This window comes from Pelodiscus sinensis, chromosome 17 (assembly GCF_052426305.1).
Source record: "Pelodiscus sinensis isolate ZL-2025 chromosome 17, ASM5242630v1, whole genome shotgun sequence".
In the NCBI taxonomy this organism is placed as follows: Eukaryota; Metazoa; Chordata; order Testudines; family Trionychidae; genus Pelodiscus; species Pelodiscus sinensis.
In genome coordinates, this window is record NC_143068.1 from 27,353,201 (window position 1) to 27,380,851 (window position 27,651).

Consider the following 27,651-nt stretch of genomic DNA (forward strand, 5'->3'; position numbering starts at 1 on the left):
GGCAAGAAGTTCCACAGGTTGACTGTGTGAAGAACAACTTTCTTTTATTAGTTTTAAACCTGCTACCCATTAATTTCATTCGGTGTCCTCTAGTTCTTATATTATGGGAACAAGTAAACTACTTTTCTTTATTCACCCTCTCCACACCACTCATGATTTTATATACCTCTATCATACCCCTCTCGCCCCCCGGTCTCCTCTTTTCTAAACTGAAAAGTCCCAGTCTCTTTAGCTTCTCCTCATATGGGACCCGTTTCAAACCCCTAATCATTTTAGTTGCTCTTTTCTGAACCTTTTCTAATGCCAAAATATCTTTTTTGAGATGAGACCACATCTGTACACAGTATTCAAGATGTGGGCATACTATAGTTTTATATACAGGCAGCAAGATATTCGTCGTCTTATTTTCTATGGTTTTAAAATGAAGTGAAAGATATTTAGAAATGGGAAGCGAAGAATAACACAAATTTCTGTGTGTGCAATTATGAGCAATGAGGAAAACGAAGTAGAATGTCCAAAGACTTTTACAATCTTTTCTGTTTAAGCTGGTAAGTGCTGTAAACTATTTGTCTTGCAAACATCTTTAAAAATCACAGGAAGATTAAGTAGTATGATATTTACTATAAAGTAGGTAAACAAAACTACAGAACACTAATATCTGATTTAATAATAAAAATAATTACAAGAAGATCAAGTAGTAAGTTAGAAATATTAACTTGCTTGCAAAACACATAAGCATCTGCTATTTCTGATAGTTTAATATGCATAATTTAACATTATTGTTAATAATGAATACTCAGTACCACAAAAACACAAATGTAGCAACAGGGCTGAGCTAAAGTTTCCACAGTTTGGCAGTTAATAGTAGTTTCCTCAATGGATTTTTAATTACACTAATCTTCATTAACACAGATCTCCACTTTTTAAGATGACATGAATTAAGCTATACATTTAGAAATGCATGCACTTATTTGTGAGCATGCTTTTAAACACTTAATATGCACAGTATTGCTATTTGTAATTGCCATATTAACTCATTAAGCCTTGACTGTGGGTAAGCAAAGGTTTTGGCAACAGCGACCTGTCAATTTTCCTCACCTATTGCTGTGCTTAGACTTTTCCCGGTCTTTTTCCTTGTCTTTCTTGTGCTCTTTATGACGGTGTTCTCGGTCTTTGTGTTTATCTTTGTGTTTGTGAGAATCTGTAAGCAGAAGAGGAAAGGAATTAAGAAATAAAATCAGGAGTGAACTCAGTGTCAAATCATGAGCTCCCTCATCCAGCTTTGTTTTTATTTTGCTGTTAAAGTATCCATCACAAAACAACACAGGAACAAAATCTCTGCACTGAAAGGCTCTATGGTATTAATTTAGTACGCCACTGTGTTGGGACAAATTAACTCAAGTTAGCAGCAGCTGCACTTTATAGAGTCTATGCACCAACAATTCTGCAATGCTTTACAAACGTTGTCATGTCTGGTCTCCTGGATCTAACAATTAGGCCATGCTACCTCCAACAGTATTTAATACTGGAGAAGAGGCCTTTAAGGAATTGCAGTATATTACCCCTATTCACATGTTAAGTGGGTTGAATGGCACAGAATAAGGCAAAAGCAGCTCACAATAGAAGGCTATGAACTTACTTTCTCAGTTTTCTGCAGTAGGAAACAGCTTCTTTTAGAGCCCAAACACCCCAAAAATCTTGCAACTGCCTTCAAGAAGAGATTAATCAATAAAGCTGCCTCTGATAACTCTTTGTGATATGTGATTTGTCCTTTTCATATTTGTTCATTTTTTTAAATTCTATCCTTTGGTATATATGGTTGTGACTACTTTCTTCCACTATTTGATCTGAGGAAGTGGGTCTGGCCCACGAAAGCTCATCATCTAATAAACCATCTTGTTAGTCTTTAAAGTGCTATATTGTCCTGCATTTTGCTTCAACTACCCCAGACTAACACGGCTACATTTCTATCACTATTCTTTGTGATATGTATACGGTAGGTCCCAGGCAGAAGCCATGCTATGTAGATTGGGGTTAGTCCAAATTAGGGATGCGAATGCCTGTGCTCATTGGTTAACACTCACAGTCACATGAAGCCTCCCCCCATACCCGCACCCCATAATGCATCCACAAGAAACCCCTCTCTCTCTCATTCTAGGTGCATTCTTCTTAATTCCACTAACATGTGAAGTAGCTTTCTTCTAGACATCTATTTGTTAACTAGAATGCAATTATGCTGGCTTTGATTCAGAATAGATAGAATACACCAGACCACAACACCAAACCTAATAAAATGTTTAGTAACTTCATTTGAGTTTTGATAATAGCAGCATTTCCACAGTGCCCTGTGTCCCAGGGTCTCAGAACTCTTTACAACTCCCCTTAAAGCAGCTATTATACTTAAACATGAGGCCACTGAAGCACGACAGAGTAGTGACTTTTTCATAATCAGATAGAAAGCCTTTTGCATAGAACCTAAGTTTTGTCTATGCTACACAGTTAAGCAACTTAAGTCGATTTAATTATGTTCCTGCCTTGCTCCCACCAATATAAGCATCCTGCTACACTTATGTAATAGCTTCACTTGCATGAGAGGTATAGGGTTTATGTCAGTTTAGTTAGAGTGATGCAGCATCTGTGTAGATACTGCCTTACTTAGATGGGCTTTTGACTGTCTTGTCAATTTCACAGCAAGAGCCACAAAATTGACAAGAAAGCTGGGCAGCTGCCTTGTGTTTCTATGGAGAGCTTCACTGCACTCCCAGCTGGGAAGGTTGGCTGTCTTGTCAGGGCTTTTCAGGGCTCCTGGAGCCATGAAGTTGAGAAAACTGCCTGGCTCACAGTGGGGAGGAAGCGCAGGGGGTCCAGGAAGCCCCAGGCAGTTTGCCTCTTGCTCCTGGAGAGGAATTGATAGGGGAGAAAAGTGCTAACCTGTCTGGGACCTGTAGTGCAGGCAGGATCCCAGCAGGAAGCTGCCAGCAGAGCTGAGAGACCAGGCTCTCAGCTCCCCATAACTGCCCATCTTAGGTCAGCAGAAGCGCTCCTGCTGAGGATGTGCATTACCAACCCAAGGAGGGTAGTATGGACATGAGTCACCACAGTAATTACTGTGAAGGCTGTAAGTCAACCTAATTGGAAGCTGACTTAGTTTGTAGCATAGACACATCTCTAGTCTTATGCTTTAGACAACCCTCATTCTTTTCTTTGTCCAAACTTGTTCTAAGGATCTTTGAGCCATTCATTTAGTTTTAGCACAATACTAACAAAATAATAAGTCAATAAAAGTTCAATTTAATCCACTGTTTTTATTACATGCTACCTATTACTTTCATTTGGTGACCCCTAGTTCTTATGTTATGGGAACAAGTAAATAATTTCTCCCTATTCACTTTCTCCACACAAGTCATGATTTTATAGACTTATCATTTTCCCCCCTCCTCTTTTCTGAGCTAAAAAGTCCCAGTATTTTTAATCTCTCCTCATATGGGACCAGTTCCAAACCCCCTAATCATTTTTGTTGCCCAGAGTGACAGGGCATTTGTGGATTTTAGTGCTGCAGCTTTAACCGTGTAAGAATTTTTAGCCACACACGCAGCAGAGCATTCCGAAATCCCAGCATGCTAACGCCTTACTGCAATCTTTCAGTGAATTCTAGGCAGGTCCATTTACAGTCTCAGGACTGCCAAGCAGGGATTTCTTGTTACATGGCAGTACATGACAATCTTTGTAATTCTACAGTTTGGTCGCTAACTGGAAGCCCAAGCAATCTGCAGACTGCTGTGGTTTTATTACACAGGACTTTTCTCAGCATTCTTAAACCAATGGCTGAAGCAAACCACCATCAGTTTACCTTTGGCAAATGGACGAACTCACAAGAATGCTATACATAAAATTGCAGGAACTCACTCATTTTATACTGCATTTGATTTTTTACACGGATGTAGTGACAAACAGTTTATATCAACTGGCTGCTAGTTCCCTTGATTTCAAAGTGGGAAAATAGGTGTATGTGGCTATGCTATTGAAATTATTCTTTTACCCAGACAGAAGCACAGTTACATGTGCACAGACACAAGCTGGACAGTTACTTATTTTTTTGAGTGGCAAGGGAATGGGGGAAGGAACTATTCTCTATCATCACAGTGGGACTCCATTCCCACCAAGTGTATCAGCTTTCCATTTGAAACTGACATTTATTATTTGGCAAGCTCCTGCTGGAATTATTGGCAGGGCCACAACCAGTAAACACCTGAGTCAAGCTTAGACAGGAACGCTCTGTGTGTAATTTAGAATTAACTCTGTGACCCTATTATGGGATGCAAACACCGCAGAACACACTCCGAAGAAGATGGGATTTCATTATAAAAGTTTACTGAAAGAGAGATAACACCATCCAACTCTTCCACCCCAGGACACAGGGAAAAAAAAGAAAGAAGCAGCTATAGTCCTAACTCCTTAACTCTTTCCTAGGGAGCTAGTCTGCAGCTGGATGTGAAGACATGACTGACTGATTTTCAGGCACAATAGTGGTGTCTCTGGCCAGTGGGACTAATTCTACCTCTGAACCATTAAGTCCCTCCCACTTTGTCACTTCCTGATACTTAAGAGTGGAGGGGAGGGAGCTTAAAGGGGAAGACCAGAATACTGCCATGTGACTAAGATCAGTTGGCAGATGGAAACAAGGAGGAAGCAGGATGCTGTTCTGTAGCAATTAAAGTGGCAAGAGATCTTTAGCCAAACTCACCCAGAGATGGCAAGTATCTCCCTACAGAGGTGGAAAAAGGGATTATTAGGATGGAGTACACTCATGTTGGAGGTACTGGATGAAGGAGAGGCACACAAAGTAGCCTTGATTCTGAAGATAGTCTTTACTAAGTGGCAGAATTTACACACCTGCAGTTAGATTAAATAAATGCTGATGAATGATCTCTACTAACAATTAGATTAGGATAGGAACTGCCCCCCCCCTTAATAATCTTTGTTCTCAATGAATATTTCACTGAAGTATTAATTCCATCAAAAGACAAAATCAAATCTCAAACTCATTCATGCTATAAAAGCTAGAGCACTGGAGATGGGATTACTCAGAAGTAGCAGGATAAAGGAGCCTTTTGCTTATGGTCATAAACTCAATGCAGCTTCAGACCAGCAGCATCATTGCTGATTGCTATTTGTTGGTTTACTTAAAGTGAGCTCAGTCATCTCATCCCAGCTCAGGTACCCACATCACAGAAACCAGTGTAGGCAGAAAGACCATGGAAACTGAATTCCACTCATTTCTAGGTATGATTTCCACTTACCCTATCCAACTTCTTGGAGGTAACTTTAGGAAAGTACACAGAAACAGGAGGGGGGGAGGAGGAGTGGGGGATGGGAGGGAAATGATTTTTTTAAAATCAGATTTAAATTAAATCTGATTTTTTTGTTTAAATAAATTACTTAATTTCTCATTTAAAAATAACAATGTAATCTTGTCAAAATGTGCTACACCTACACTTAGTCTCATAACAATGAATTAATGGTTCTAGTCCAGTGTTTCTTAAACTTTTTAAGACTGAGGAAAACCAAACAACATTTTTTTTATGAGGCACACCCAGAATTTGTTTGTTCAAACAAACAAACAAACAAAGGTCAGGGGAATGTTACTGAGCAAAAAGTTAAGGGCAGCCATTTTGAACTCTGTTGTTCTCCGTGACACACCTCCGACTGCCTCGGTGGAACACAGTTTAAGAAACACTGTTCTAGTCTATCCAGCCTAACCACAAGCTCTTGCTTCTTTCAAGTTCTCGGTCTTCCATTTCTGTCTGTCAGCAGACTGACATGTGTACAGACGCAAGCTGAATAGGATTGTTTTCGTTCGGTGCTTTTATGTAGTGGTGGCCCTGGGCCAAGTATAGCAGTTAGTTAAGACATTGTCTAAAGACAGAGATAATATATAGGAAAGGGTGGAGACAGCACAGAAAGAAACACTGGAGCAGACTGGAAAGGGAAAGGGAAAACGTTGTTCAACACACAGGGCTCGCCGAACCGCAGCGAGCCCTGCTCGCCAGCCACGCAGATCGCCCAAACCTGGCTCTTCCGGGTTACAATCTACTTGCCATGGGCGAGCAAATTGTATAATTTGTCAAGCCCTGCCAACACATATAGCTTTCTATATTCCCCTACACTTTTGCCATAAAAAAAACCTGTCATAGCTTCTGGGTGTAAGAGACCCCCCCCCCCCTTCTGGGAATATTCTGAAGAAATTCATTCCCTAGGTAAAACAGGAAGACATGCCACATGTAAACAGTACAAGCTGATGATGCGGGGCCTAGCTACAAGAATGAAACATCATAAGGAAAACTGCTCATTGGGAGAAAAGTGTGCAGATCAAGATGTGGATATTCTCTTAGTTGGGATTGATCCTTCCTTGGGCAGGGGCCTGGACTTGATGACCTCGTGAGGTCTCTTCCAGCTCATTCTATGTCTGAAGAACAATGCGGATCAACTCTCTAACGCATCATTCTTTAAGACTCTCTCTATGCCTTTTAGTACAAGTGTGATTTAATAAGTAAATTCTCAAGCAGTTTGCTATGTTGAATGTTGCTAGAAAAAAGGTTTAGCTTAGCTAATCGTTATGGCTTGTTTAATTAACTAATTAGGTTTAGAATCTATCATCCAAGTATACACTACAGAAAGCTCTAGTAAGAGCATAACTCAGCTTTCCCAAAGGAACCCCATCCTATATTTGTTTTCAGTGGGGCTTACTTAAAAATTGAGTGCACTCTAAGCATAGTCATTCTCACCTTTTTTGTTAGCTTGTTATTTTGATGCAAATCTGATTCCAATGGGAATGAGAAAGATGAGAACTAGTTGTAAAAGTTTCAAGGGCATTGAACATCAGTGTTCCAAGGGCTTGTCTGTTAGAGTTAATAAAATTTAAAAAATTAAAGAAAAAAAGTTTGTCAGCCAGCAACTCAGGAGACTGCTGCAATTGCAAGCATGAAACATGTAAGATTTAATTTAATAAAATAAGTGCTATTGTGTTTGTGTGTATGATTTAGTTCTTACCATTCCTAATTTACTACTGCTGCACCTGAAGCTTGACAGGCGTAATGAGTGTTATGTACTTTTCACTACATGAATAAAATCAAGTTTTCTAAAAAAGTACACAAAATATGCCTTCTTGGTAAAATGCTGTTATGAGTTGTGAATTAACATGTTTTAGTGATCAGATCTGCACCATTGTTTGATGTGATGTAATATCAGTGGAAAACTTGATTTAAATCAATCCATCCTGGAAGTGTACACAACTGTTTGCATGTGTTATCGGACTGGTTTTAGACTCCAGTTCCTTTAAGTTCTGGCACTTATTAGCACAGGGAAAACATATTTTCCAAAATAGCTCATATACAAATTTCCCAACTGGACAGACTTGATAAATCCATCTTCCCTTCAGATCCCTTGGAGTAAGGCATTCTTCTTGATTCACAATGGTTTTTGCAGTTGTTGGTCTTCTCCCGATCCCATTTTTCATTATCAGGGAGAGGCAGAAAAGGCTGGTAACACTACCGTACAGCATTATTCTAAGAATGACTTGAAGCAAATAGATTTTGGCTCAGTTGCTGAAAGGATCCCAGGAGGTTACACTGAAAACCGTCACCACATACATGTTACAACTCAAGGAACTGTGGCAGTGTAGCCTTTTGTAACAGTCATTGTACCACTGGGAAAAAAGACAAAACTACTTTACCATAATAGGCATCAGATTACGAGGGTTTACTGTAGCAGAAAGTTAGACATATACAGATTCCATCAGAAAGAAAACCTAGACCATAACATTTAGCAGTTATTCAAGACCTTTACAGTGAACAAAGTGACTTGGTTACAAAGGGAGATTATCTACCCATCTAACTGTAACTCCATTTATAAATTTTACTCTGGGGAGGTTCTGGCTGCTTTTAACGGTTAAGAAGTGTATGTTACAAAGAAGAGATTTAAATAGCTTCCTACAAAGTGAGAAGGAGCGGAAAGGCAGTAGAAGGGTCCCCTCCACCATGCATCTTGGGAAGACCAGACATGTAAGGAGGAAGTAAGACGGGCAGCGGCATCTAGAACTCCAAATTGGTTGAGTCTTTCTGCAACCACAAAGTCTCCAAAACGTTACATACTTCAGTGTAACCAGCTTTAAAATGGCAATAATGCTTCTGTACTTGCAGGCATTTTGAGAGGTATTTCTAAGACTGAGTTCTTCAGGTAAAAATACTATAGAAACACAAAGAACGATCATGCAGTTTAAGGACTTACAAGACTGAACCATGTTTTTGGATTTCAATTACGTGGGATTATGACACAAGGGAAGAGATGAGAGTGATTGCTGCTCTAGAGGGAAAGGAGATGATTTTACAAGTGACAACAGAATTGCATGCAGGTATCATGGACCGGACAGGCCGATCAAAAGGCAGGAGTGAGGCCAGAGAAGAGGGTAATCAGAAGAAAACAACAGCACCAGAAGGAGGTGGAAGATGAAGCTGTTTTCCAGATCTCTGCATGTGATTGGAAGCATAACAGGAATTGATACACCCACATGGCACTTCTAGAAGATGAAATATGGATTTGTGGATAACAAACTGGACTGAGATAAGCTTCCTGTGGGACTCTGGTTAAGTCACTTAGGATCCCAGTGCATTAATTTCCCCAATTGTGGAATAGGCACAATAATTCCTATCTTAGAGAGGTGTTCTAAGGTGCAGCTCATTGTAAAATGTTTGAGATCCCCAAATGAAAGGTACCACAGAAGTATTATAATTAAGGAAACAGCATCTGGGACTGAATTGTTCTCTGGATTTTAAGTGGGGAACCATGCCAATTTTTACTGTATTAGAAACAGATGGGAACGTTTGCTCCATAAGAAGGAAAAACTAGACTGAAAAAAAGGGATTTTATATTTTCAAGTACTATGATGTCCTAAAGAAGAAGATGGATTTTGTGCTGTTCAAACAAATTTGCTAGGCTCCTACTTTCTCAGTGAGACGCAACATGCTTAAAAAGCTTTTTCTTTCATGGGCAGCCTGAGATGTCATACTTAATCACATGAGTTCAAGGTATCCCTACAATGAGCACTATTCCAGATGACCTCTAGCCCACATTTTATAAAAATCATGTCCATATACATGGATCAGGGAGGCACAGTCTGGCCTCAATGAAATGAGCAGACACTATTTTAAAAACCCACTAGGGGGATGTGTCCCCTACTTGCTATGCTATGCTCACCAACCCTCCTCCCTCGGGGGGCAAGGTGTCTGTCCAAGGGAAGGGGGCAGGAGCAGGCTGGAGATGCAGGCTCTTGGCAGGGTGGTGAGTTAGGGGGTTGGGGATGCAAGGTCCCTGATTGGGGGTGGTGGTGAGTGAGTGGGCTGGGGTGCAGTGTCTTTGCCAACGGTACATGTGACAGGGCTAGGGGTGCATGGAGAGTGCTTGGCTCCCAGCCTCCTCCCGGAGTTGGGAGGACACGCGACTTCTGCCTCCCCATAGGGGGGGAGGGGGAAAGAGAGATAGTGAGGGAGGAAGCAGGGTGGCTGATTACACTGTCATCCCACAAGAAACTTTTTTTAGAGCGAGATTTAGACTCCTTTGCCATCTAATACAAAAAAAATAACATAACATGGATCTATCTGGACCCATTTATTTGTGGTCTTCTCCAGTTCAGATGCGTTAACGGGGATCTGCTATACCCCAAGTGATGGTTGGGACAGATACCTCACTTCTCCTTTCCTTACACTGACTCATAAGATGGAAGATTTCCACTTCACTGTGCAATAATTAAAAGTCAAAATAAACATTGGAATTAACTGTAAGAAGAGAATACAGAAAATCCCACGCAGGAGCTAACAAGCCTCAAAAATCAGAACAACTGATGTTTCTTTTGAAACTCAAATCATCCATTTTCTAGGCTCATTAACATAGAAGAGTATCAGAGGGGTAGCCGTGTTAGTCTGAATCTGCAAAAGCGACGAAGAGTCCTGTGGCACCTTATAGACTAACTGAAGTGTAGGAGCATAAGCTTTCGTGGGCAAAGACCCACTTCGTCAGATGCAACCAGTTGACCTCTAATTACCCTGTGTGGACTCTGCTGCACCAAAAGGTTACCTAGTTTGACTTCAAGTCCTTTTCCAAATAGGACTATGTTAACATGAACCAGGCAACGAAACATTCTACCAAAAAATTCCAAGTTTTATAAAAGTGGGGGGTTTGGGGTTTTACCAATTTTCACCCAAATTTTAGATAATGCAATATACAAATGCATCAATTATTTTAAGAAAACTCAATCCATTACAATGCTAAATTAGTCTAAGTGCAAATTTGATGCAGTCTGGTAAAGTAAGGAAATACAGCGAATAAGGATGTTAAATTTAGATGAATCAACTAATTGAATAGTCAATGCAATTTGCATCAATTTAATTAGTCGATAAGGGCACCTCCAGCTCTTGCTACATTTCAAAGGCATAAGCGCCCTGTGTTCCCTGCTTCTGAAATGTATAAGAGCCTCCTGTACATTTCAAAAGCAGGAAGCACAGGGCTGGTGGGGGAGGGACTGCTTGCTACATTTCGAAGGTGAAAGCACCTCCAGTTCCTTGCTCACCCCTGCCACCCTCCCTCCCCCCCGGAGACTGGAACCAGTTTTTAAAACCAGCTCTCCCCAGCACTGGCTCCTGCTCCCCACCTTGCCGCCTCTCTCTGACAGAGGCAGCAATGGGGGGGAAGGAGGGGAGAGAAGGGGCAACAAGAAAGTGAATAGTCAAGTCACTAGTCAACTGATAAGCATATACTTATCAGACAGTCAACTAATCAGTTACATCCCTAGTAGTGAACAATAAAAAAAAAATCATGCACATGTGTATGTCATTGAGGGAGCCTGGAAAAAAAAATTCCCAGACTGGCTGTCCACTCCAGAAGGAGTTAACAGCTCAGTAACCTGGGCACTCCAAGTAAATAAGCAACCATCACTCCTTCTGAAGCGAGCCCAGAAGCGGAAGAGGCAGCATAAGGAGACGGCTCCGCTTCCCAACCTTCTCTCAAAGTAGAGAAAGTGGTTCAGTAATGTGGTATTCCCAAGTTTCCTTTCCTTCCCCAGAGGAAAGTAGGGTCAAAGGCACGCTTACTTTTCTCTGTGTGGTGCTCCCCGCCCCCCCCCCGATCCTTCCATTCCCCAATATTAACAAAAAACAGTGAAGTAAATTTTTTACACTCATCTGTTTAAATTTTTGTAATAATCACTAACACGTTGGCAGGAAAATTTAAATAAAGTGAACACCAAAAAAGAAGGGTGTTTATACAGCACCTTAAAGTGAAAAAGAGAATGTACCATGCAGTATTGATATCCTCTGCATTCTATAAGAACTCTCATCTGATGGCAGCTGTTCATCAGTAGCATGGTTGTAAGAGGAGAATTGAAGCATTTGACAAGCGTTCAACAAAATGGTTAAAGCAAAGTTATTCACAGTCAATTCGCTCTGCAAACTAAGTCTGGTTACTCAAAGATTTATTTGCGTCTTGTAGAACATGACATGCCTACCATTTAACATGGATTGGGTTAAATGGCCAGAAATAAAGAAGCCACAACGATCACTAACTCACCCTGTATGTGACTCCAGGATGCCAAAGGCTGAAGTTACATTACATTACTGTTGGTGTTTTAATAACCTGAACAACTTTGTAGCAGGTAGGAGGCAGGTATCTTAAGCAAAATGCAGTGGGAGAGCAGCCAATCCATAGAAAGGAGGGATGACCTAAGTGGTTAGGTCACTAGCCTAAGACTTAGAAGATATGGGCTCAAGTTCCTGCTCTACCACAGACTTTCTTTTCTGTGTGACCTTGGATAAGTCACTTAGTTTCTCTGTGTTTCAGTTCTCCATTGGTAAAAATACCTCACTACTTTACATGGTTATTGTAAACAGAGGTGCAGTAAAATTGTGAGGTGTTCAAACTAAAAAATGGCTATAAAATGGCTATAAATTGCGAGAAGCAAGTGAGATTTTTCAGAAAAGCTTCTTCCTATGTGTCTATATGATAAGAAACCACACAATATGTTAGTCCTTACACTAAGGATGTTAAATTGTAGTTATCTGGCTAATCATGTAGTTGATTCAAATTGTATTGGCTACACGATCAGTCGATAAGGACCGCTCTGCAGAGCTGCAGCAGGGGTAGCTCCAGCTTCTAGCTCGAACCAGGGCTGAGCAGTTCTGGGTCGTGCCAGTTCCAAGAGCCACCCGCGCTGTGGCTCTGCATTTTAAATGCAGTAAGATCCACCGGGCTCTTACATTTAAAATGAAGAGATGCAGTGTTCTGGACCAGCACGAGCTAGAACTGCTCAGACCCAGTTTGCACTGAGTCCAGCAATCTGTTTGCAGCAGCCAGGGCTGGCGACGCACAGGAGCTGCTGCTGGAGCAGTCCCTGTGAACAGGGGCTGCTTGGTGGCAGCAACCCATCTGTGAAGGGGTGAGGAGGGGGCAGCTCCCCACTGGAACCTCTGTGGACAGGGGCTGCTTTGCAGCAGCCTCCACTATCCCCCTCCCCAACTCTGACAGAGGCAGCAGGTGGCACTGTGGAGACAGTACTGGGGGGAACTAGCTTTTAAGACAGGTCCCCACAGTGCTGGCTCCTGTTCCTCCCCCGCTTGCTGTCTGTCATGGTGGGGATGGGAGAAAAAAGAGTGAGTAGTTGATACTCCATTCGATTACTAACATCCCTAACTTACACACACACTCCTCACACCACTCCTCACACCACACACTACAGGTTGAACCTCTCTAGTCTGGCACGATTTTAGTTAGCTGGATGTCCACTTATCATGGGCAGGGCTCACCGCGGTTTGGCGAGCCCCGCTCGGCAGCCACGCTGTCCAGCGATCTGCACATGCGCAGATCGTTCTGTGCATGCGCAGATCGCCCAAACTTGGCTCTTCCGGGTTACAATCTACTCACCAAGAGCGAGTAGATTGTATTATTTGTCAAGCCCTGATCATGGGTATAGCCAAGTTTCCCATGGTCCCACAAAGTTTTATAGTCACCAGTCCTGGCTCTCAGTGTTCTGTATTAATTAGCTCTAGTTTACCCCTATGGGTACGTCTAGACTACAGGCATTTGTCAACAAAAGTTTTGTCGGCAGATATTGTCGACAAAGCTTCTGTCAACAAAGAGCATCTAGACTACATTCAGTTTTGTCGACATGGCAGTGTAAACGCAAAGGACAGTTTAGATGCAATAATGCCTTCTGTCGACAGAACTCTGTCGACAAAAGGCATTATTCCTCGTAAAAAGAGGTTTACCAGCGTCGACAAAACTGCTGAGTTCTGTCAACGTTATGTCGACAGAACTTGGTGGTAGTGTAGACGCAGGTTTAGTTTTGTCGACAAAAGTCCACTTTTGTTGACAAAACCCTGTAGTCTAGACACACCCTAAATGTCTCTAAGAGCCCAGTAAGCAGTGGAAGTGTCGGTAATGCTTGAGACAATACTGACCTCCAGTGGTTCCACAAATTCACTGGTTTGGCACCGGTCAGTTCCTGAGGGTGCCTGACTAGAGAGGTTCAACCTATAATACTCATTTTAAGAACTCTTTCCCTTCTTTTTGAGCCTATAGGAAAAACATCTTGATTAGCTATTTTCCCCAGCTGGAGTTTATTTGCATCTAAGTGACTGTGCAGTGTATCTGTATATGAGAAAGTATGTATGTATGTATGTATGTATGTACGTACGTACGTACGTACGTACTGTGTGTACATCATGAAAGAGAAAAGCTAAAATGAAGGCATGCTTTTTTGGCTTTATTTGTAAAATCCTGCAGAAGTAAGTTCCATAGTTCTCTGCTCAGTTGAAACCCAGGACAAGAACAGTAATGTTACCTCAAGAATAAGGTGTATTAAGAAAACCACCCACAGCAACCACGCTCAACTAGAATATAACAGAAGTTAAAGGTTTGCTTTCTGGGGGCAATTTTCTTTTTAAATGCACAATGTCAGATCTTTTCCAGAATATTTAATTCCTGCCTCACCCCTTAAGTTATATCCCTCACAGAAGTGCTAAATGCAGCAAACAAGCATAGCAAAAACCAATCATACCTACTGAGAAACCAAGGGTCAAGCAGTGGTTAATAACCTTTTTTATACCGCGGACCGGCAAACTCTTTTACAAACTTTTGGCAGACTGGTGTCATTTTATTTGCATATTCATTATGAAAATAACGAACATGCAGATAACGTGTTGCCTGCCTGCCAAAATATGTACCCCAGGCCTCAGAGCCGCCATGAACAGCCAGCTTCAGCTCCTGCAGATGCCGTAGACCAGCAGCCAGCAGTTCGCAGCCCAGCACTGGTCCGTAGACTGGCAGTTGGGAATCACTGATCTAAAGGGTCACACACATAATGGAATTTTAGTTTAAATTCTGAAGGAAAATAGAATTTGGGGGATTAGTGGAACAATATGAAAGAGTTATTCAATTTCAAGCTAGTACAATATTGGACCAGACAGACTTGGCAATTTGCCCTCAATATAAAGCCAAAGCTTTAGCAAAGAACCTTTATTACATCGTACATTGACAAAACATCCCAATACATGCTAGTGATATTCTTCTCCATACAGCTCAAACACAGAAAGGGGAAGAAAGATACAAATGCAAATAGGAATACAAAGCCACTGCCAGGAGTCATTTGGAATTACATTCATAGCAAGAATGACAAGCAATAATTACAAACACTTCCTCATCTACGAAAATTCTGCTCGTTAGTTTTCCAGAAGTGTTCCTTACGCAGAAGCTATTGCAACATCACAGACGTGTTTAGACTTCAGAGTAATCAGCCAACCACAGGAGATAATGTGTCCCTTACTTCATCATGTTCAAAAGCAAAATGGCCCAGTTAACCCTTTGGTTCCTGAATGACTAGGTAAAGTCCTTTATTTTTTAAACTGGAGCCCTTGCCCAAAACTTTTGCAAGTCTAGTGCAACTAAATGGTCAGTAGATGAAGAGAACTGCTTCTTGGCCACACACCTAAGATTTAATGAAGTGTCAGCTGACAACCTATGTCAGGGACTATTACTATTCATTGACTACTGAGTATTTGGTACTGCATAAACATAGTAAGAAGCAGCCAGAACTGACTGTGTACCCTATTGTTTCAGAGACTGAAATTCAACCTACCAGGAGTTTTCCGTTTCTATCCATTGTAATGTAACTGTCTGCACACCACATCTCTAGAAAAGCGCGAAACAGCACAGTTCCTAGCATACAGTCTAATTTCCAAAACTGGCTGAGAATCTGAAGAAAGTTTTCGTTTTAACGCTACTTCAGCCAACAGAAAAACTGCTGTATTGTCAAGAATAGTTACACTGTAACAATGTTTGTATTAAACTAGAAAAATATTTTCACTTGCTGGCAGCACAGCACAAATATCTTACATCGCTAACATTTTTGAACACATTAAAAAGATGTTTGTAACGCTTTCATTAAGCCATGTTGGCAGCAGAGTCTCAACATCGCTTCAAATATTGCTTGTATTCCTACCAACACAACACAAGGATACATCAGGTACATCTGGATTGCTTGGGCTTGATCCAGAACAGTCTCTCCTCCAAGCAAGAATTTCACTGGTGAACCAGGAAGCACAGGGTAAAATCCAGAGCAGTGTAGTCAGTGGAAAATCATTAGTCAGGATTTCACGAGTGATGTATATAGGGGAGCCTGCAGGCTGAAATATCTTCAGCATTCCCAGTGAAGAGGTTATAGTGGGCTGGTAATTATTTTTTAATCTCTCTCTGCAGAGGGGCCGTGGTAAGCATGACTTAGCTTCAGACATTACTGGTCTCCTACATGCTTTGTTCAAGAGGTGCAAGGAGATGTTCTACTGGATATTGCTTATCGCTTCATTGCTGAGCATTATCGAACTATGAATTGAGGTGAAAAGATCAGGATGGGTTTAGTACAAATTCAAGTTTATTTCTTTTTGCAGGTCAATCCTGCTCTCTACCAGAAATATAAGCTTGCACTCGGATCCTGCAACCAAATCTACTAGTGCAGACCTCTGCATCCATGAAGAAACCTGCTGACATCAATGGCACTCTCCAGACAAGAGGAGCCACCCACACATGCTGATCTGACTGGAGCCAAAGTTTGTTTACATTTGTTCCAGAAGAGCTAGACAGCCCTACAAAGCGAAACCTGAGTTAACTCTGTAATGGAAATAAGTGCTCAAGCTATTTCACTCAGGACTTCTTTTGTTCTTACTGCCCCTAACCAGAGTCCCATACTGCCACACATTAAAGCCCCTCTCACTTATGTGATGGTGCTTAACACCTGTACTAGCTGTTTCAGGGGGTACTCAACACTTGAGCTGCTAACCCTGGGCCAGATAATAAGAGGGAGGCAATTCTCCAGGGTTATCCCCCTGGCTGGCTGCCTGCCAGCGCTTTACTTACCAGTACATTGGAAGGTCTGGCCATTTGCAGCTCCCATTGGCAGGGGATCACCGTTCCCGGCCAATGGGAGCTGTGGGAAGTAGTGTCCTGATTAGGGTTGCCAGATGGTTTAACCAAAAATACTGAACACCCCCCCTCCCCCAAAAAAAGACACCAGGGAAAAAAGTCTGTTGGGGCGGGGGGGGGGGGGAAGAGACCAAAGCTGTTGAGCAAACAAAAAAAGCCCCTAGACTTATTATGCAAAAATAAACAAACAAACTAAAATAAAACAGCATTAAAACAGCACCGCCCCTTTAAATGGGTGCAGAGTCAGATTAGGGATAGGAAGAGGAAAGGTCAAGCACTAAGACCCAGGGAAAGCATTGCTTCCCCTTGCTCAGATCTTTAGGCTTTTTGCCAGCAGCTATCTTGTTTTCTTGGTCAAGTCAGAAGAGAGCTTCTCTGTGGATTCAGGTAAGCAGGGGGTCCAGGGGCTGGGCCAGTTGCTGAGTGTGTCGTAGGGTTGTCAGGTTTCCCCCAGCATCATCTCTGTGGTGCTGCCTCCCCGCTACTACCTCTATCAGAGGCAGCACCGGGGGGCGGGTGGGGAGAGAAGGTGTTGTGGAGGTTGCCATGAACAGAGGCTGCTGGACCTGGTGTGAGCCAGGACTAAGCAGTTCCGGCTCATGCGGGTCCAGAACTGCTGCGGCTCTACCTTTTAAATATAGTAATAGGCGCCCAGCTCTTACTACATTGAAAATGCAGAGCCACAGTGATCCAGGATCCACGGTCCCAGCTTGTGCCCAGACCTACCCCACTGTGGCTCTGCAGAGCACCTCCTCTTAACAATTGATCATGTAGTTGATACAAATTGTATTGACTACAAAGTTAGCCACATACCCACTCCTTAACATCTTTATATCAAGGGCAGCAGCACAGGGTGGCAGGCAGGAGTCTATATGTCCCAGGCGCCAGCTTAAGGCGGGCTCCCAGCACACACCGGCTCCCTGGGAGCAGGCCAGCAGGTGGGAGCCAGTACATGGGTGGAGCGTAACTGCTTGTTTCTTAATTTCAGATCATTGTTTTGGAATAGACATCAAATATTAGGGGTCCAGGAAGGAGTGATTTGTGAGATTTGGGTACAATAAAAAGGATTTTTTATACATTCTTAGAATATCAGTAAGTGAAAAATTAATTTTGTTAAGCACTTTTGTTATAAATCTGACAAAGTGGGTTCCAGTCCACAAAAGCTTATACCCAAGTAAATGTGTTAGTCTTTAAAGTGCCACAGACCTTCTCATTGTTTTTGCTGAAATAGACTAACATGGCTACTCCTTTGAAACTTTTATCTTAACATCCCATCCCTAAAGCCGCCCAGTGGAATAGATAAAGTTTTCCCCGAATAAGAGACAAATAGGAGACTGTGTGACAGCACAGAGCATAACACTAACTTTTTGACTTCTGAAGATTTCAGTTCATCCCCCTTTGGTCAAAAATGAGAGTCCAGTGTGCTAAACTTCATTTCTAAAGGACATTTGTCTACACCACATAATTAATGCAGACTAAGGATGTTAAATTGCGGTTAACTGACTACTCGGACTAGTCGATATACATTTCAAAGGAGGAATGTGGAACTCCGCATGCAGCCCAGGGCCAGAGGGAAGTCCAGCTGATGAGGCTGCACACGTGGGTGCCTGCTTTGAAATGTACAAGAGTCCCCAGTGAGGGCTCTTGTGCATTTCAAAGCCATGGAGCCCAGGGTCAGCAGGGGACTCAAGAGTCCCCCATTGATCCCGGGCTCCATGCTGTGCTGCATGCCATGCAGAGCCCGGGGTCAGCTGGGGACTCCCCAGCTAATCCTGGGTTCCGCTGAAATGCAGCATGGAGCCCCGAATCATCTGGGGAGTCCTCAGCTGACCCCAGGCTCCACAGCTCTGTCTCTTTGAAACGCTGAGGCAGCATTTTAAAGGGGCAGCAGCAGCACAGCTGATCCCAGGTTCTGGGGAAATGCATCTCGGAACCCAGGGTTAGCTGGGGAGTCCCTAGTTGACCCCAGGCTCCACAGTGCTCCAGCATTTTAAAGGGGCAGCACTGAACAGCTGAGCCACGGATCAGCTGTGCGGCGGCTGCCTCTCTGAAACGCTGCCTTGGGGTTTCAAAGCAGCAGCGTCACACAGCTGATCCCCGGCTCAGCTGTGCAGCACTGCTGCTTAGAAGTACCCCTTCTTCCCCCCCTTTGCTGCCTCTGATAGATGCAGTAAGGTGAGGGGAAATCGACTAGTCAATAGTCAATTAGTCCTTAACATCCTTAATGTAGACTAGACATCCAGTTTTTATTGCATGCTCATCACCATAGTATTTCAGCACCAAATTCTGCAGCATCTGAGCTTGTCTCTGCTCAAGAGAAATATTAATGACTGGAGTGGCAAATCAAGGGTGAAATGCAGGCTTTTGTCTTCAGAACAAAAAATGGTGGTTTTTAACTCAAGATAGGTATCTTGATATGAAAATGCACTTTCATGAAGGGAAAACATAGCCGCTGACAGTTTTCTAAAGCTAAACAATATTAATTCCTCACTTTCCTAAGGGGAAAAAAATAGAAAGAGACTAACACACCAAGACTAAATACAAAAAAAGTGTATTTATATTAAATAACGCTGCATTCATGACAGCTAGGAGTTCCCTAAAGGTATATCGGTCAATGAGCTATATATACACACCACAAAATTAATTTTGAATCCGAAACTATGCAGAAACGTCAATAAACTAAGCTTACTGCATTTCCTGATACCTTCTCCCACTATATCATCTGATTCAGAGTAAACAAAACAAGGAAATGTTTGACAATTTCCAGATGGATGTTTATTAGAAACATCAACCTGCTTTCAGCAACTTTTTTCAATTAATCAGAACAATCATCACAAGTTGAGATTCAGACCAAGGGATTTAGAACAGTGGTTCCCAAACTTTTTGGCATCATGCCCCCTTTTTGATTTTTGAGAAACCCTCACCCTTCCTCGTCCCCACAATAGCAGCAAAAATTGTTGAGGAGGAGAAAAAAGGGAACTGACCGGGGCCGAAAAACAAAAATAGCAGCACAACTTGCTAGTGTGTGTGGGGGGGGGAGGGGAGGGGTGAGGCAGGGGGAGGGTTGGGTTGCCTCGTGCCCTCCCCCCCCCGGAATTTCTTCATGCCCCCCAGTTTGGGAACCCATGATTTAGAAGATCCCATTGCATTAATTCCAATAGCAGCAGCACTGTTCAATGTGATCTTTTGATTTTTCAGATTCCCTTCCCCTCCCCAATTTTTTTTTAAACTGCTCAGTCTTCAGATTCCTGGTATGTGACATTTTCAAATTCCTGAGCTGTACTTTGACTTGAAAACACAGGATCAGAGGGAAAAAAAAAAAATCTAGAGGAACTTAAAAAAACCTCCTCAAATTTGATATGGACAGGCTTAACTTGGGGCTTGCTGTCTTTGGTTGTGGTTAAAACAATGGATTCTTGGGCACTGGAATACCTCTAGCCCTCTAGAATCCAGTGTAGAGAAGTGTAACAAGATAAAGAAAACTCCATATAGTAAAACCTGTGTTATCAGGCACACATGGGGATAAGGGCATGCCAGTAACCTAACAATTGTGGTTTGGGAAAGGGAGCTGTGCAGGGACTGGGATGTGGCCTGCAAAGGGGGGGGGGGGGGGGGGGGAGAAAGCAGAAGAGATGCAGCCTGGTGAGGGGGGGTGGAAGCTGGGCGGCGGAGATGGCGGGGGCAGCCTGCCGCAGGGGGGCTGGCCTGCCGGGGGTGCCAGCAGCCAAGGGGGGGGAGCGGAGATGCTTGCTTCCAGCTGCCGTTCGCCCCTCCCCTAGGTACATGCTACACATTCGTCTGAGGAGCACTTAAAGGGCTGGTTTTTTTGGGTTTTTTTTGCTTTTTCCAGGATAAGAAATTTGCTAGTTTCTACAGTTTTCCGGATGCTTAAGTTCCAGATAGCACAGGTTTTACTGCATTTACAAAGGGAAAACCAAAAGAATAAAACTAGCCTTGAATTTAGCAAAGAATGGGATTTCTTCATCTTGAACACAGTTACACGAAGATAAATTTCTCAAGGACAAAAAAACATTTTATAAGAACAAGTTCAGCTAATTTATTCTCTCAAAAGCAATGTGAAATACAAGCCCTATTTGGATCTCTACATTAGCTCTAGACCAGTGTTTCTCAACCAGTGGCACGAGTACCCTCAGGGGCACTCGAGAGAAGTCCGGTCGGAGAGGGGAAGGAGGTGGGGGGGGGGGGGGGAAGGAGTATGTCAACACAACTGAAATTTGGAGAAAACTGAATTTGTTAGGTTTACAGTGCTTTCTTATTTTTGTACTTTTTATGCCCAAAAATTTAATTACCTGCCCAGCTACGATTAAGTTGTTTAAACAAATGTGTTGCAATGGTAGAAATTTTGTGAGTGTCTGAAAACTGTAGATACTGGTGGTATTTTTTTAAGAGGGTACTTCATAAAAAAGGTTGAAAAACACTGCTCTAGATCTTGTAAATGTTCTTCCTTAATGCCCAATTATTATCCTTAGCCATTCTACCAAAGTAAAGAGATGAGCTATGGGCTAAATCCAAAACCTGATGAATTCATTGCTGATACAGTCCATCCTATGGATACTCAGCCAAACTCACAAATCAGTTATTGGGCAACAAAACTGCAAATGACATTTATTGTTAAGTGCAAACTGAAGCCACTGGAAAATATAATCCAATTATACATACAAACTGATGGGTCTAAATTAATTGTTAGCACTCAAAGTTCTTAGAGTTAGTTTCTAACTATCCAGGATGACTAAGAACTTTGAGTGCTAAGTATTTACTCCTTGTGCGGCAGCAATCACATAAGAACAGATAAAAGGCATAGATACAGAAGACAGAAAGTATCAAAATATCACTGTATAAATCCATGCTGTGCCCATACCTTGACTACTACTTATAGCATAGGTCCCCAAATTGGGGGGGGTGCCTCCCTGGGAGGGCTTTAAGAAATTCCAGGGGGCGGGGAGGGAAGCGAGGCAACCCAGACCCCCCCATCCCACTAATCTCTCCCTCCCGTAAGTTTTGCTGCTATTTTTGTTTTTTGGCCCCAGGCAGTTCCTTTTTTTAGTCCTTAACAATTTTTGCTGCTATTGGGGGGAGGGGGAGGCGTGAGCTCTCTCAAAAATCAAAAAGGGGGCATGATGCCAAAAAGTTTGGGAACCACTGACTTACAGCATTCATCGCCACATCTCAAAAAGCATTGAAGAAAAGTACAGAGAAGGAAAGAACAAAAATGCCACTACATAAATCCATGGTATGCCCTTACCTAGAATACGACATACAGAAGGAAAATGAACAAAAATAATTGAGGATATGGAACAGCTTCCATAGGAGGAGAAATGAAGAAGACCGAGACTGCTAAAGATTAGAAAAGACATGACTTAGATTACGCCTACACTTGCTGGACAAAACTCTTGTCCTTCACAGGTGCTTAAATCTTCCCTCCCCCAAATGACAAGCCAAGTGCACTTGTGAATGCTGCTTTGTCGGCAGCCTCCTGACAACAAAATAAAATGAGCTAGATGGGGGTGGAAGTATTTTGTCAGCAAAAGTGGTGACAAAAAGAATTCACACGTGCCAACTTTTACCAACAAGGCTATATTGACACACTAACACAGCTAAGAAAGTATATGACAGGACTACAAAATTGTGATTGGTGTAGTGAAAGAGTGTTATTTCATAGGCAACAGATTTAAAAACAAACAAGTACTTCTTCACACAACACACTGTAAACCTGTGTTTGCATTGCCAGAGGAGGTTGTAAAGAACACAAGTATAACTAGGTTAAAAAAAAGATGTATAGAAGTTTATGGATGATAGCCATTTATGGACTTATATAGCCCAGCTTCTGGCTGTCAGAAGTTTAGGGACATCCAAATCATCAATGGGGGGGAGGAGAGGGCGGCAGGAAAGGGAGGAGACTCATCAATGGCTAAGAGCTGGGTGTCCCTAAACCTCTGCCAGCCAGAAGCTGGGACTATATGATAAGAAGTTCTCAGTAATTCTGTCTGAATCATCTAATACCAGCTACTGCTGGAAAATAGGATACTAGGTTAGATGGACCACTGGCCTGACTTAGTATGGCCAGTCTTATGCTCCAAGGCATCGTGCTCTGAACAGGTCAGTTTCAGTGTGAAGACAGCACTGAGAAAAATGTGATTGGCTCATGAGAAAGATAAGTGTTTCTGAGTGTGTTTGCTTCAGGATGTGTTTTTTATATATATATATATATATATATATATATATATATATATATATATAGGAACCCATGAGAACACACACACACACACACACACACACACACACACACACAAGAGAGGACTATGCAGCACTTTAAAGACTAACAAGACCCATCTTGTAAGTCTTTAAAGTGCTGCGTAGTCCTCTCTTTTGTTTCAGCAAGATCAGACTAACACAACTACATCTCTATTACTATTCTACATGAAGGAAATGAGTGGAACAACAGACGTTGGACATAAGAGGCACAACTGATGAGGTGGTAGAGCTGTCACCTCCGCCTTCAACCACACATGGATAGATAGCAATTCAAGTAGGGATTTGAATGGTTAAATGATAGTCGCACACCCCCTCCAATTCCTGCCATGGGTGGAGGGCTGCTGCAGCCCCAGCAGCCAGTGCCAACAGCAGCCCCTGCCCCAATGCAGAAGCCAGTGGCAGAGCCAACTCCAACCCTAGCATAAGAGCCGAGAACCAGCGACAGAGCCAGAGCCAGAGCCAGCCCCAACATGGGGGCTGGGAGCCGGGAGCCTGCCCCACACAAGGCTGGGTGTGGGAGCCCCACAGGTTGTGGCTGAAGCAGAGAGATCCCAGTTAATCACTTAACCAGTTAAATGTTCGGCTAGCCTAACATTTAAACCAATTAACTGATTAACCAGGATTTTACATACCTAAATTCAAGTGCTTCAGTTTGCAACAGCAGGATCCAGAGCAAGGAGAGAACCTAATAGTAGATCCAGTTCTGCACACCAGCAAGAGGTGGCAACTACAGACAGGGGCCAATTTAAGTCACACCCCTGTTGGCCACTCTCCTCCAGTAAAAAACAGTTAACATACCCAAGTATTTCAGTAATTGGCACTTTTTATATTTGCATTTGCACATTTCTTCTTCAGCACTGAATTAAACAGACCGTATAAACCAACATGTACATTTAAGATTAGTGTCTATATGCAAGTATGTTATCTGCATCCTGAGACAGTCAGACACCAGTTAATTTTTTTTATAACTAGAATATTTTAAAAACATTTCTGTAGCTATAAAAGCAAAAGATGGTACCTCCAATTTGAATGTATTTTGATAAAGCATAGCAAGCTGTCCCTCATAAAAGGCCACTCAGCACAAGCAACAGGGAATATGACTAAGATGTGCGTCTATGTCCTTTGAAGAGATTCCTGAGCGGTGGTGGAAGATAGACAAGTCAGAAGAAGAGATGACTCAGAGGGCACACGATAACAGTTTATAAGTACATAAAAAGTTATTACAAAGGGGAGGGAAATTGTTCTCTTTGACCTCTGAGGATAGGACAAAAAGCAAATGGGCTTAAATTGCAGCTAGGGTTGGGCATTAGGGCACACTTCTTAAGTATCCTGAAGGCTGTGGAACTTCCATCATTAGAGATTTTTAAAAGCAAGTTGGAAAAACATCTCACAGGGATGGTCTAGCTATTACTTTGTGTTGCCATCAGTGCAGGGGACTGGATTAGAGGACCTCAAGGTCCTTTGCAATGCCACAATTCTATGAAAAAGAATACATGCATTATGAGAATTTCATGCAACTCAGCTCTCGTTAGCAAAATCATCCCAGACAAACAGTTGGGGAGGTTGCTTTCCTGGGCTGGACCAAACCAATTCAAAGATGACAGCCAGTAAGTGCCATCCACAGAGGAGTAATGCCATCCCAACTCTGAATGTATCTGTCTCCCCCCAGCTGGAGAGAGACTCACTTAGCTGGTCCAGGGGAGGGCAACACTTAGAGAAGTTGATAAAAAAAAATTCACCACTTGCAGCACATGCACAAGAGTACATGGACTTATTAGCTCTAGAGCTGTTTGCCGAGCATATGCAAATATTAGAAAAGGATTTGCCCCCCACTTCTGCTGCTGCTGAAACAAAATGCTTGAGTATTTTAACTGCTACCCTCAGCTTGCACAGTCATTCATGTACAATCCTACAACAGAGCTGCATATTAACAGGAGAAATACTAGTAAAAAAGCGATTCAGTTTCATGTGTAAGACGCTTAAAGTGAATAAGGAAATGCTCCAATAAGAGATATCTTTAAAGCTATTAAAAATGATAATGTTGAGTCTGCAGCAAAGGAGCAGGTGGCTTTTTACTCCCCATCTGGTGGTCGTTAACTCTGCCGTACAAACCTTGGAATGGGTCATTAGTATTGCTCAATTCCTCCATTTTGTGTACGCTGCTCATGTTGTAATGAATCATAGTGGCGTCACATGGATTTCTCCAAATTGCTCATGCTTCCAGTTTCCCAGGAGCCTGCACCTGTCTAACCTGTAAACATATCTTCCCAGGCAAGCTGGAACTGGAACGTGCCCACCCTGACTATTTCACTTAAGCTCTCTAATATGGAATCCTACTCTCACTTGTTATGGCTCTGCAACAGAACCGGTAGAAAGTATGTTGGGTAGATACTAGTTCAGGCTCTGAGACCCACTCCCCTCCCTAGACTTCAGGGTCCAAGCCTCTATACAGCTAATTGTTAGAACTGCAGCATGAGTACAAGTCTGTAGACCCAGATTCAAAGACTCACTGCTTCAGGTTTCTGCTTGCTATGTAGGCAGAGACATACTCTAATATTGTCTACAAGAGGCCAACTACTATAAACTACGGTGGCATGGTGTGATCTGAACAGTGTCACACAAACTGGACTTGGACTGAAGATACAGGACTTGTTTCATATAGGCTATTATTCTTCGTTCAATGGGAGTCGTTTTATCTGACATGAGAGTAGCTTTAACTGACATGAATCAGCATCAGACAATCCCAAATAGCAACTTCGTAATTGAACATACAACTTCTAAACCATCCCACCTCCCAAGCAGGTTAATATTCTATTACATTCTACTTGGTATTTATGCAGTGTCAGCTTTTGATTATTGCAAATAATCAAGAGTACGTGTACTTCTGTGTCCTCCATTTCTGCTTGCAAACAAGAAAAAATACAAAAGTCCTTCTGCTGCTACTTATTATGCAACACCAAAAATAGTTCAAGTCCACAGATTCCTTGCACTTCCAATTAAAAGACCACAACGTTATTCCATTATTTCTTTAATTATCTAAAAATCAAAGCGCACACTCATCTCTAACAGGAATGTATACTGAAGAGGTGTCTCATCTCCACCTGCAGCAGGTTATTTAGGCCAGCTCTTAAATATATATCAAACCAGAAACTGTAGTCTTAGAGTAAGATGAACAGCAGTTACAATTAGTTTGGCCCTTATTCAAATATTGAAATATAAAGCCCAACCAAGAATGCATGTCTATGAAAGAAATCTTCAATATAAACCCTGCCAGTATTTAGAAGGGGACAAGAAGAGAATTTAGCTCCACATTATATATTAAAGCAGAATTTTAAAAGGGATTGTTAAATTAAGACCTACAAAAGTAGCAGGACAGGGACAAAACCAGCCCCCAAACAGTCTCCGCTCAGCAACTTCACTTTTCCTATGTCAGGAGCAGCATTGGGCTGTTGAACACAGCAAGTGACAAATGCCAACAAACATAAAAAGCTATCCATAATGTACTTAGGGACTGTGTAATTCCCATTAATTATTTTGCTAACTTTTACCATGCAGCTGTCACTTTAATGTACAGTTCATGTCTAATGAAAAAATTAAAATATTCTATAGCTCTTTCTTTGTGTTGCTTTACTATGAACATGTGCACGGAAGTGAGAGGTTAAAAGTCCCACATCTACAGAAAAGGGAGTAGATCTCCTATACTGTACATTGGGAAGTCTTAAATAGTTAGTCCTGGTGGCCTAGCAAGCAGGGCCCATACAAGTAGTCTGACTGGGTCTTAGACACCTTTAGAGTAACTGGTGTAATACACAGCTTTATTCACATTGTAGATGAGGCCTAAGAATTAATTTACTCCTATGGTTCATTCCCTACTGCAAACTGAATAATCCTCCACTGATGAAATTCCCAAATCATTGCTGTGGAAGTTTATAAAATGCTGCAAATCAAGGATTAGGACTTTAAATACTTCACCCCCTACTGCTGTGTATTGTGCTTGCTAGAGACAGAGATCCTATTTCTATATAAATACGTTAAAGTAAGGGAAAAGTAGTACAGAAAATAAGAGCTGTAGAACTATATCTATGTTGAAAAACCATCCCTAGGTTTTTCCTGAAATTTTAGGTACTCTTTAAACATTGACATGTTTTAAACAACACTAAACATTGCAGCTGTCAAGACATAACACACACACTTAACTAATAAACCCTGACTATGCAGAATATCTTTTGAGAGGACTGATGTGTGAGCTAGATGATCTTTCTGGCCTTGAAATCTGACTCTAGGAGATGTTATGACCAGGATGTGCAACAGAATTTAGTTGAGTTGGGTGTACACTGTGGCTTCCTTGAAGCAGAAAATGATCTTTATTTACTATATTAAAGAAATTTGCTAAAAGCAGAACTGCTCTACTTATGAAATTATTCGTATGACAAAACTCCTATCTTTAACACAACCTCTACATGGATTGCGATAAAATGCAGATTCACTCCTTCAGAGGGCACCATGAAGATTAACAAGTCATTGAAATATTACTTTCGGTTCTCAGAGACAAGAAGGCTGAATATCATTTTTACATCAAACTGATGTAGACATTAGGGATGTTAGATAGCATATTTTAGCAATTGTGTGGACTCAACAACTTTTAGTGGTTACACGGTTACTAAAATGCTCCCTGGGGTCAAAGCCGACAGCCAGTGTGCTCCCTGCTGGGGAGACCTCTTCCATCCCACATTGCTGCCTCTGTATTAGAGGAAGCAGCCCAGGCTAGCAAGTGAAGCTGGTCTGCAAGGGGAGCCAGTTTAAAAATCAACTCCCCAAGGAGACAGGTTCCCGCCTGCCACCCCGTCTGCAGGGGGCCTG

At 42.2% G+C, this 27,651-nt stretch overlaps 1 protein-coding gene across 1 annotated transcript in view; it reads right to left on the reverse strand.

The window, feature by feature from the left end:
• The window catches only part of TOP1 (DNA topoisomerase I), a 92,160-nt gene that overhangs the window by 54,458 nt on the left and 10,051 nt on the right, over positions 1–27,651 (reverse strand). Inside the window, exon 3 of the mRNA XM_006121884.5 lies at positions 1,099–1,201. Within this exon, the coding sequence (XP_006121946.1) occupies positions 1,099–1,201 (103 nt within the window). The remainder of the gene's footprint in view (positions 1–1,098; positions 1,202–27,651) is intronic.